This window comes from Scyliorhinus torazame, chromosome 21 (genome assembly GCF_047496885.1).
Source record: "Scyliorhinus torazame isolate Kashiwa2021f chromosome 21, sScyTor2.1, whole genome shotgun sequence".
In the NCBI taxonomy this organism is placed as follows: domain Eukaryota; kingdom Metazoa; phylum Chordata; class Chondrichthyes; order Carcharhiniformes; family Scyliorhinidae; genus Scyliorhinus; species Scyliorhinus torazame.
Window position 1 is genome coordinate 66351229 of NC_092727.1, and position 13026 is coordinate 66364254.

General features: G+C 56.1%; 1 protein-coding gene across 1 annotated transcript in view; it reads right to left on the reverse strand.

The window, feature by feature from the left end:
- Window positions 1–2339: 2339 nt before the first annotated feature.
- LOC140398329 (parathyroid hormone/parathyroid hormone-related peptide receptor-like) overlaps window positions 2340–13026 on the reverse strand; it is a 275848-nt gene continuing 265161 nt past the window's right edge. The window contains exon 12 of the mRNA XM_072486901.1: window positions 2340–2731. Coding sequence (XP_072343002.1) covers window positions 2378–2731 — 354 coding nt within the window. The 3' untranslated portion in view covers window positions 2340–2377. The remainder of the gene's footprint in view (window positions 2732–13026) is intronic.

Sequence of the window (13026 nt, forward strand, 5' to 3'; positions counted from 1 at the left end):
TAACGGTCGAATATCTAGGAGGTTGGTTCTCAGGTGAACTTTGATACCAGAACAGGTTAAGTATTTTAGCTGTTTGATGACTAGTTTCAGAGTTCAGACTAACTGATGACTGATTGTTCTTAAGAAGGCAAATATGACACTACCTTTTATTTGCTTCTTCTGTGTTTCTCTGCAGACGGCCCAGGTCTTCTCTGGGTTTCTACATCAAATCTGCTTATCTCCAGGTGGATTCAATCACATGACCAATATTGGTATTGTTTAACCAGAATGATTTGGAACCCTAAAGACATTACAGCACTTTAGGGGATAGCTAGCGATCTTTCGAACTTATTCACTGGATAAGTGCTCTCTTCAGTCTCTGGTGAGGCATTGGCCTTAGAGACAGCTTGGTGCTGGATTCTCCGATCCTGCGGCTTTGTCCACAGGGTCCGTCTGGTCTTACCACCAGAAAGTCGCCTCTGCCCCCGCACCAATCCTCCTCCCGGTGGGGGTCTAGCATCCACGCAGCGTAAAGCCCCCGGCTTTACCTGCGGATACGGCCGGACAATGGCTGGGGCCGTGGCCGCGCACGGCAGCGGTCTGTGGCGTTCAACATAGCGCCGGCTGCGTGCGGACCCGGCCTGCCAAACACTGCCCTCCTGTAATCAGCCTTGTCACCCCTGGAACCCCCAGCCCGGGCCAAAGTCCCCACTGCCAACGGAACGGCTCACCCCCCAACTGTGGCGGCGCTGGACTCAGTCCACAGCCGCCACGCGAGATCCCCGAATGGTGTGAGCACATGTGTGCTACGCCGTCGGAGACTCAGCCCTTCGAGCATCGGGGGAGGACCTCGGGTGACGTCCTGAGGCCGTCCATAAGATGTGCAGTACGCCGTTTTTGAGGGAGCGGAGCATCGCAAAAACGGCACCGCCCCAGATTCCGGCGTAAATGGGGATTCTCCAGCCGATCGCCGAACACATTTTCGGCATCGGTGATCAGGGAATCCAGCCCATGAAGCCTGAAGGTCTACTGATTCTGTGGTTGGAGCAAATTTCAAATAATGGCTTGTGTGAATTCCATCGGAGCTCCCTTGGCAAGTCGGGAAGCCTGCCACCAAGATGACTCAATTAGGAACCTTCCCAGAAAGATTGAGATTTTTTTGTCTTGAAGCTACAATCATAATCTGACCCTTTAGCAGCTATCTTTTGAGCGTCTATATTAAAATATAAAAGATCATTCCCGAAGCTTCCACAGGAACACAGTCCATGTTTGGCATTGAGGTGCCATCCGTGGGCATGGCAAGAGCAGTGGATCATAGAATCTACAGTGCAGAAGGAGGCCATTTGGCCCATCGAGTGTGCACCGGCTCTTGGAAAGAGCACCCTACTTAAGCCCACACCTCCACCCCCACCCCATCACTCAGCAACCCCATCTAACCTAAGGGCAATTTAGCATGGCCAATCCACCTAACCTGCACATCTTTGGATTGTGGGAGGAAACCGGAGCACCCGGAGGAAACCCACACACACACGGGGAGGATGTGCAGACTCTGCACAGACAGTGACCCAAGCGGGAATCGAACCTGGGACCCTGGCACTGTGAAGCCATATTGCTAACCACTATGCTACCGTGCTGCCGGGATGACAGATTGCCAATGATGAGCAATGAGCAATAAGCTGTTTGTGTCTGTCTCATCGTTATCAATGAAGAATGTGTTTATTCAGCAGCAGAATTATGACTTGCTCATGTGAATACAGGTCACTGGTGTTTATTTAACGGGGCCATTTCTATGTGTGCTCTCTGTTGAGGAGATACACATTTGAAAAGCGCTCACTGATTGGTACCTGCCTGTGAAATCAGACTGCCAGAATTGGCATCAAAATATTTAACTAAAATAAAGAATTGATTAGTATCATGAGTGTAGGATTGTTACTGTCTCTGGCATTCCCACAACTGGTCAGTAGACATGTGTGGTATTTCCAAATAGGCACAGGGCTAAATCGCTGGCTTTGAAAACAGACCAAGGCAGGCCAGTAGCACGGTTCGATTCCCGTAACAGCCTCCCCGAACAGGCGCTGGAATATGGCGACTAGGGGCTTTTCACAGTAACTTCATTTGAAGCCTACTTGTGACAATAAGTGATTTTCATTTCATTTCATTTCATATTATTCTTCCCCTGAAATGGCATTTTGTCTATCAGTGAATTGTTATCTGCCCCACCTACACATCCAACGTGTACTGAGCAAAAACTGGGCTAGTGGAGTTTCTGAGACACAGTCCCAGAGTGTGGATCCTTGTGAATGCTTTGCAAAGCTAATTTAATCATTTCTCGTTTCCACTCAACATGCAAAGTTGCTGTTTATTGAGTAAAGTTTCAAGCTGTAATACAATCTGTGTTTTAATGATTGTGCAGAGGACATTTGGATTTCTGCTGCTCCTGATTTGCACAGTGCTCCTGGCTCTCCATCTTCCTCTTGATGCTCTCCAGGCTTGGCGAGGACAGAGAGTTTTCTGACTGGGAGGTGCTGGTGATGTCAGCAGGCAGGTTGGAGAAGGAGTGCAGCGGCAGTACAGAGTGCTTGATGCTAGCGTGTAGTGTGGACACTCCTCTGGTGGCCATACTGGTACTGATGCTACAGGTGGCGTGAGAGGTCACTGCTCCATATTGGCAGTTGCTGCCAGCTCGCACTTTCTGATTCAAGTTCAGACTTAGATTCCTCCTGAACCAGAATTTCTTTATCTCCGCTTGGACCTAGTTAGCACAGAATAAAACACACAATTATAGATGGAGTCTTGGGGTGTGATGTGACTGTAATGAGTTAATTTAGATTAAGATCTTGTTCAGTGGCGGTTAATACAAAGTGATTATTTTGCTCTATTTGTAATAGCCACTCTTGACTCAAAGGTCATGGGATCGAACCCGTTTCCAGACACTATCAAAGAACAAAGAACAAAGAAATGTACAGCACAGGAACAGGCCCTTCGGCCCTCCAAGCCCGTGCCGACCATACTGCCCGACTAAACTACAATCTTCTACACTTCCTGGGTCCGTATCCTTCTATTCCCATCCTATTCATATATTTGTCAAGATGCCCCTTAAATGTCCCTATCGTCCCTGCTTCCACTACCTCCTCCGGTAGCGAGTTCCAGGCACCCACTACCCTCTGCGTAAAAAACTTGCCTCGTACATCTACTCTAAACCTTGCCCCTCTCACCTTAAACCTATGCCCCCTAGTAATTGACCCCTCTACCCTGGGGAAAAGCCTCTGACTATCCACTCTGTCTATGCCCCTCATAATTTTGTATACCTCTATCAGGTCGCCCCTCAACCTCCTTCATTTCAGTGAGAACAAACCGAGTTTATTCAATCGCTCCTCATAGCTAATGCCCTCCATACCAGGCAACATTCTGGTAAATCTCTTCTGCACCCTCTCTAAAGCCTCCACATCCTTCTGGTAGTGTGGCGACCAGAATTGAACACTATACTCCAAGTGTGGCCTAACTAAGGTTCTATACAGCTGCAACATGACTTGCCAATTCTTATACTCAATGCCCCGGCCAATGAAGGCAAGCATGCCGTATGCCTTCTTGACTACCTTCTCCACCTGTGTTGCCCCTTTCAATGACCTGTGGACCTGTACTCCTAGATCTCTTTGACTTTCAATACTCTTGAGGGTTCTACCATTCACTGTATATTCCCTAACTGCATTAGACCTTCCAAAATGCATTACCTCACATTTGTCCGGATTAAACTCCATCTGCCATCTCTCCGCCCAAGTCTCCAGACAATCTAAATCCTGCTGTATCCTCAGACAGTCCTCATCGCTATCCGCAATTCCACCAACCTTTGTGTCGTCTGCAAACTTACTAATCAGACCAGTTACATTTTCCTCCAAATCATTTATATATACTACAAACAGCAAAGGTCCCAACACTGATCCCTGTGGAACACCACTGGTCACAGCCCTCCAATTAGAAAAGCATCCCTCCATTGCTACCCTCTGCCTTCTATAGCCTAGCCAGTTCTGTATCCACCTTGCCAGTTCACCCCTGATCCCGTGTGATGTCACCTTTTGTACTAGTCTACCATGAAGGACCTTGTCAAAGGCCTTACTGAAGTCCATATAGACAACATCTACTGCCCTACCTGCATCAATCATCTTAGTGACCTCCTCGAAAAACTCTATCAAGTTAGTGAGACACGACCTCCCCTATCCCAGACACTCATGATTCCCCAGACACCCTATCACAGACACGCCATCTCAGACCAATCCCCCAGACATGCCGCTCCGGACATGCTGCCCCAAACACACTGCCCAGATATGCCGCCCAAACACGCTGCCCAGACATGCTACCACAGACACGCCACATCAGACATGCCATTACAGACATGCCATCATAGACATACCGCTCCAGACACGTCGCCTCAGACAAGCCATCCCATGCACGCCACCCCAGACGTGTGTCGTGTTAGGTACACTGGTCTAACACTGGCTGCAACTGGATGCAGCTTAGATCAGAAAGATACTCCAGACCTTGAAGTTAGTTCAATCTGGTTTATTGCACTAATAGCACAGTTAGCACAGTTCTCTGTGAGTTCGACTCTCTGCTAACTTAAGTGTGGTTACTCTGTCTGACTGAACCAGACTAGCTCTTAGCCACGTGGTGGAGGTGTGAGATTGTAACAACACCCTTGACTGACTCTCTAGATGTTCATCAGTGGAAAGAGGCGGAGTGTGAGTGCCTCGTGTCTTTTATAGTCAGATCCCACCCCTGAGTGTCCTGCCTGCTTATTGGTCATGTCCTGTTCTCTGTGTCCATTAGCTGCTTGTCTGTATATCATTATGTGTGTGTCCGCATGTCATGACAACGTGTTGCCCCAAACACACCACCCCAGACACGCCACACCAGACATGCCATCATAGACGCACTGTCATAGACACCCCATCCCAGACACTGCCCCAGGCATGCCAACCCAGACACTGTTCCAGATACGTCTTCCCAGAAAGGCTATCTCAGACAACCCACCCATGACATGCTGTGTTAGACACGCCGCTCCAGACACGTCGTCTCAGACACACCATCCCAGACCCGCCACCCCAGACGCACCGCCCCAAACACACTGCCCCAGACATACCATCCCAGACATGCCACACCAGACACTCCAACACAGACACGCCATCCCAGGCACTGTCCTTGATATGCCATCCCAGACACTGTCCCAGCCACACCTTCCTGGACACCCCATCCCAGACACCCCACCCCTGACATGCAGTCCCAGAGACACTATCCCAGACATGCCATCCCAGACATGCTGTCCCTAACACGCCACTCCATACATGCTATCCCAGACACACCACCCCAGCCACGCCATACAGACACGCCATCACAGACCTACCATCCCAGACATGCCATCCCAGGCACGCCGTCCCAGACATGCCGTCCCAGACACGCCGTCCCAAACACTGTCTCAGACACAATGCCCCAATACACCGCCCAGACACGCCGTCCCAGACGTACCATCATCGGCTCTTTGACTCTTTGTCACAGCTTTGACAAAGAGTCATCAAACTCGAAACGTTAGCTCTTTTCTCTCCCTACAGATGCTGCCAGATTTGCTGAGATTTTCCAGCATTTTCACTTTCGTGTCATGACGTTACAGGCACTGCCCCAGACACACCATCCCAGACACTGCCCCAGACACACCATTCCTGACTCGCCATTCCTGATACGCCGTCCCAGACAGGCCGTCCCAGACATACCATCCAGACATGCCATCCCAGGCATGTCATCCCAGACACTGTCCCAGACACATCGTACCAGTCATGCCTTTCCAGATACTGTCCCAGACACAGTCCCAGACACAGTCCCTGACACTGTCACAGACACTGACACAGACACTGTCTGTTGGGTGGGGTTACTGGGTTATGGGGATAGGGTGGAGGTGTTGAACTTGGGTAGGGTGCTCTTTCCAAGAGCCGCTGCAGACTCGATGGGCCGAATGGCTTCCTTCTGCACTGTAAATTCTAAGATAATCTATGATAATCTAGGACAAAGGTTCGGCACAACATCGTGGGCCGAAGGGCCTGTTCTGTATTTTTCCATGTTCTTTGTTCTATGTCACAGCCAGTGCCACAGACACTGCCACAGCCACTGCCACAGACACTGCCACTGCCACAGACACTGCCACAGCCACTGCCACAGACACTGCCACAGAGACAGTCCCAGACACTGCCACAGAGACAGTCCCAGACACTGCCACAGACACTGCCACAGAGACAGTCCCAGACACTGCCACAGACACTGCCACAGAGACAGTCCCAGACACTGCCACAGACACTGCCACAGAGACAGTCCCAGACACTGCCACAGACACTGCCACAGAGACAGTCCCAGACACTGCCACAGACACTGCCACAGAGACAGTCCCAGACACTGCCACAGACACTGCCACAGAGACAGTCCCAGACACTGCCACAGAGACAGTCCCAGACACTGTCACAGACACTGCCACAGACACTGCCACAGGGACAGTTCCAGACACTGCCACAGAGACAGTCCCAGGCACTGCCACAGAGACAGTCCCAGACACTGCCACAGAGACAGTCCCAGACACTGCCACAGACACTGCCACAGAGACAGTCCCAGACACTGCCACAGACACTGCCACAGGGACAGTCACAGACACTGCCACAGACACTGTCACATAGACAGTCCCAGACACTGCCACAGAGACAGTCCCAGACACTGCCACAGAGACAGTCCCAGACACTGCCACAGACACTGTGACAGAGACAGTCCCAGACACTGCCACAGAGACAGTCCCAGACACTGCCACAGAGACAGTCCCAGACACTGCCACAGACACTGCCACAGAGACAGTCCCAGACACTGCCACAGACACTGCCACAGAGACAGTCCCAGACACTGCCACAGAGACTGCCACAGGGACAGTCCCAGACACTGTCACAGAGACAGTCCCAGACACTGCCACAGATACTGCCACAGGGACAGTCCCAGACACTGCCACAGACACTGTGACAGAGACAGTCCCAGACACTGCCACAGGCACTGCCACAGAGACAGTCCCAGACACTGCCACAGACACTGCCACAGAGACAGTCCCAGACACTGCCACAGAGACAGTCCCAGACACTGCCACAGACACTGCCACAGACACTGTCACAGACACTGCCACAGACACTGACACAGAGACAGTCCCAGACACTGCCACAGACACTGCCACAGAGACAGTCCCAGACACTGCCACAGACACTGCCACGGAGACAGTCCCAGACACTGCCACAGACACTGCCACAGAGACAGTCCCAGACACTGCCACAGACACTGCCACAGAGACAGTCCCAGACACTGCCACAGACACTGCCACAGACACTGCCACAGCCATTGCCACAGAGACAGTCCCACACACTGCCACAGAGACAGTCCCAGACACTGCCACAGACACTGCCACAGACACTGCCACAGAGACAGTCCCAGACACTGCCACAGAGACAGTCCCAGACACTGCCACAGAGACTGCCACAGAGACAGTCCCAGACACTGCCACAGACACTGCCACAGACACTGCCACAGCCATTGCCACAGAGACAGTCCCACACACTGCCACAGAGACAGTCCCAGACACTGCCACAGACACTGCCACAGACACTGCCACAGAGACAGTCCCAGACACTGCCACAGAGACAGTCCCAGACACTGCCACAGAGACTGCCACAGAGACAGTCCCAGACACTGCCACAGACACTGCCACAGACACTGCCACAGAGAGAGTCCCAGACACTGCCACAGACACTGCCACAGAGACAGTCCCAGACACTGCCACAGAGACAGTCCCAGACACTGCCACAGACACTGCCACAGACACTGTCACAGACACTGCCACAGACACTGCCACAGAGACAGTCCCAGACACTGCCACAGACACTGGCACAGAGAGTCCCAGACACTGCCACAGACACTGCCACACCCACTGCCACAGACACTGCCACAGAGACAGTCCCAGACACTGCCACAGCCGCTGCCACAGACACTGCCACAGCCACTGCCACAGACACTGCCACAGAGACAGTCCCAGACACTGCCACAGAGACAGTCCCAGACACTGCCACAGACACTGGCACAGAGACAGTCCCAGACACTGCCACAGACACTGCCACAGACACTGCCACAGACACTGCCACAGAGACAGTCCCAGACACTGGCACAGAGACAGTCCCAGACACTGCCACAGAGACAGTCCCAGACACTGCCACAGAGACAGTCCCAGACACTGCCACAGACACTGCCACAGACACTGCCACAGAGACAGTCCCAGACACTGCCACAGACACTGCCACAGAGACAGTCCCAGACACTGCCACAGACACTGCCACAGAGACAGTCCCAGACACTGCCACAGAGACAGTCCCAGCCACTGCCACAGACACTGGCACAGAGACAGTCCCAGACACTGCCACAGAGACAGTCCCAGACACTGCCACAGACACTGCCACAGAGACAGTCCCAGACACTGCCACAGACACTGCCACAGAGACAGTCCCAGACACTGCCACAGCCACTGCCACAGGGACAGTCCCAGACACTGCCACAGACACTGCCACAGAGACAGTCCCAGACACTGCCACAGACACTGCCACAGAGACAGTCCCAGACACTGCCACAGAGACTGCCACAGACATTGCCACAGAGACAGTCCCAGACACTGCCACAGACACTGCCACAGACACTGCCACAGAGACAGTCCCAGACACTGCCACAGACACTGCCACAGACACTGCCACAGAGACAGTCCCAGACACTGCCACAGACACTGCCACAGACATTGCCACAGAGACAGTCCCAGACACTGCCACAGACACTACCACAGAGACAGTCCCAGACACTGCCACAGACACTGCCACAGAGACAGTCCCAGACACTGCCACAGACACTGCCACAGAGACAGTCCCAGACACTGCCACAGACACTGCCACAGAGACAGTCCCAGACACTGCCACAGAGACAGTCCCAGACACTGCCACAGCCACTGCCACAGACACTGCCACAGAGACAGTCCCAGACACTGCCACAGACACTGCCACAGACACTGCCACAGAGACAGTCCCAGACACTGCCACAGACACTGCCACAGACATTGCCACAGAGACAGTCCCAGACACTGCCACAGACACTGCCACAGAGACAGTCCCAGACACTGCCACAGACACTGCCACAGAGACAGTCCCAGACACTGCCACAGACACTGCCACAGAGACAGTCCCAGACACTGCCACAGACACTGCCACAGAGACAGTCCCAGACACTGCCACAGACACTGCCACAGAGACAGTCCCAGACACTGCCACAGACACTGCCACAAAGACAGTCCCAGACACTGCCACAGACACTGCCACAGAGACAGTCCCAGACACTGCCACAGCCACTGCCACAGACACTGCCACAGAGACAGTCCCAGACACTGCCACAGACACTGGCACAGAGACAGTCCCAGACACTGCCACAGACACTGCCACAGAGACAGTCCCAGACACTGCCACAGACACTGCCACAGAGACAGTCCCAGACACTGCCACAGACACTGCCACAGAGACAGTCCCAGACACTGCCACAGACACTGCCACAGACATTGCCACAGAGACAGTCCCAGACACTGCCACAGACACTGCCACAGAGACAGTCCCAGACACTGCCACAGAGACAGTCCCAGACACTGCCACAGACACTGCCACAGACACTGCCACAGGCACTGCCACAGACACTGTCACAGAGACAGTCCCAGACACTGGCACAGAGACAGTCACAGACACTGCCACAGACACTGCCACAGACACTGCCACAGACACTGTGCTAGATACGCCATCCCAGACATGTCGCCCCAGACATGCCGTCCCAGACATTATCCCAGATATGCCGGCCAGGCACTGCCATCCCAGACATATCGGGCTGGATTTTCCGCCGTCGGGATGCTCCATTTTGCCGGCAGCCCGGGGGTTTCCCGACGGAGTGGGACTGCTCCACAATGGGAAACCCCATTGAGCAGCCGGCGAAACGGAGCATCCCACCGGCGGGGTGAACCAGAACTTTGGTGGAACGGAGAATACAGCCCGTCATCTTAGACGTGCCGTCCCAGACACTGTCCCAGACATGCCATCCCAGACACCCCACCCCAGACATACCGCTCCATACACATTGTCATCTCAGACACACCTTCCTAGACATGCCACCCCAGACACGCAACCTCAAACATACTGCCCCAGACATGCAGTCCCAGACACAGCACATCAGATAAGCAATCACAGCCATGGCATCCCAGACACTGCCCCAGACACCCCATCCCAGATACCCCATCCAAGATACGCCATCCCAGACGTGCCATCCCAGACACACCATCCCAGACACGCCATCCCGGGCACACCATCCCGGGCACACCATCTCAGGCACGCCATCCCAGGCACACCATCCCGGGCACACCATCTCAGGCACGCCATCCCAGGCACGCCATCCCAGGCACACCATCCAAGACACGCCATCCCGGGCACACCATCCCGGGCACACCACCTCGGGCACACCATCCCAGGCACACCATCCCAGGCACACCATCCCGGGCACACCATCCCGGGCACACCATCCCGGGCACACCATCTCAGGCACGCCATCCCAGGCACACCATCCCGGGCACACCATCTCGGGCACACCATCCCAGGCACGCTGTCCCAGACACGCCATCCCGGGCACACCATCCCGGGCACACCATCTCGGGCACACCATCCCAGGCACGCTGTCCCAGACACGCCATCCCAGGCACACCATCCCGGGCACACCATCTCGGGCACACCATCCCAGGCACACCATCCCAGGCACACCATCCCGGGCACACCATCCCGGGCACACCATCCCGGGCACACCATCTCAGGCACGCCATCCCAGGCACACCATCCCGGGCACACCATCTCGGGCACACCATCCCAGGCACACCATCCCAGGCACGCTGTCCCAGACACGCCATCCCAGGCACACCATCCCGGGCACACCATCTCGGGCACACCATCCCAGGCACACCATCCCAGGCACACCATCCCGGGCACACCATCCCGGGCACACCATCCCGGGCACACCATCTCAGGCACGCCATCCCAGGCACACCATCCCGGGCACACCATCTCGGGCACACCATCCCGGGCACACCATCTCAGGCACGCCATCCCGGGCACACCATCCCGGGCACACCATCTCAGGCACGCCATCCCAGGCTCACCATCCCGGGCACACCATCCCGGGCACACCATCCCGGGCACACCATCCCAGGCACACCATCCCGGGCACACCATCCCGGGCACGCCATCCCAAGCACGCTGTCCCAGACACGCCATCCCGGGCACACCATCCCGGGCACACCATCCCAGGCACGCCATCCCGGGCACACCATCCCGGGCACACCATCCCGGGCACACCATCTCAGGCACGCCATCCCAGGCTCACCATCCCGGGCACACCATCCCGGGCACACCATCCCGGGCACACCATCCCAGGCACACCATCCCGGGCACACCATCCCGGGCACGCCATCCCAAGCACGCTGTCCCAGACACGCCATCCCAGGCACGCTGTCCCAGACACGCCATCCCGGGCACACCATCCCGGGCACACCATCCCGGGCACACCATCCCGGGCACACCATCCCGGGCACACCATCCCAGGCACGCTGTCCCAGACACGCCATCCCGGGCACACCATCCCAGGCACACCATCCCAGGCACGCTGTCCCAGACACGCCATCCCGGGCACACCATTCCGGGCACACCATCTCGGGCACACCATCCCGGGCACACCATCCCGGGCACACCATCCCGGGCACACCATCCCGGGCACACCATCCCAGGCACACTGTCCCAGACACGCCATCCCGGGCACACCATCCCAGGCACGCTGTCCCAGACACGCCATCCCGGGCACACCATCCCAGGCACACCATCCCAGGCACGCTGTCCCAGACACGCCATCCCGGGCACACCATTCCGGGCACACCATCCCAGGCACACCATCCCAGACACGCCATCCCGGGCACACCATCCCAGGCACACCATCCCAGGCACACTATCCCAGGCACGCTGTCCCAGACACGCCATCCCGGGCACACCATCCCAGGCACACCATCCCAGGCACGCTGTCCCAGACACGCCATCCCGGGCACACCATTCCGGGCACACCATCCCGGGCACGCCATCCCGGGCACGCCATCCCGGGAACACCATCCCAGGCACACCATCCCGGGCACACCATCCCAGGCACACCATCCCAGGCACGCTGTCCCAGACACGCCATCCCGGGCACACCATCCCAGGCACACCATCCCGGGCACACCATCCCGGGCACACCATCCCAGGCACACCATCCCAGGCACGCCGCCCCAGGCACGCTGTCCCAGACACGCCATCCCGGGCACACCATCCCAGGCACACCATCCCAGGCACGTTGTCCCAGGCACACCATCCCGGGCACGCCATCCCAGGCACGTTGTCCCAGGCACACCATCCCGGGCACGCCATCCCGGGCATACCATCCCGGGCACACCATCCCAGGCACACCATCCAAGGCACACCATCCCGGGCACGCCATCCCGGGCATCCCATCCCGGGAACACCATCCCAGGCACACCATCCCAGGCACACCATCCCGGGCACGCCATCCCGGGCACACCATCCCAGGCACACCATCCCGGGCACACCATCCCAGGCATACCATCCCGGGCACACCATCCCAGGCACACCATTCCGGGCACACCATCCCGGGCACACCATCCCAGGCACGCCATCCCAGGCACGCCATCCCGGGCACACCATCCCGGGCACACCATCCCAGGCATGTCATCCCAGACACTGTCCCAGACACATCGTACCAGTCATGCCTTTCCAGATACTGTCCCAGACACAGTCCCAGACACAGTCCCTGACACTGTCACAGACACTGACACAGACACTGACACAGACCCAGATACTGACACAGACACTGTCTGTTGGGTGGGGT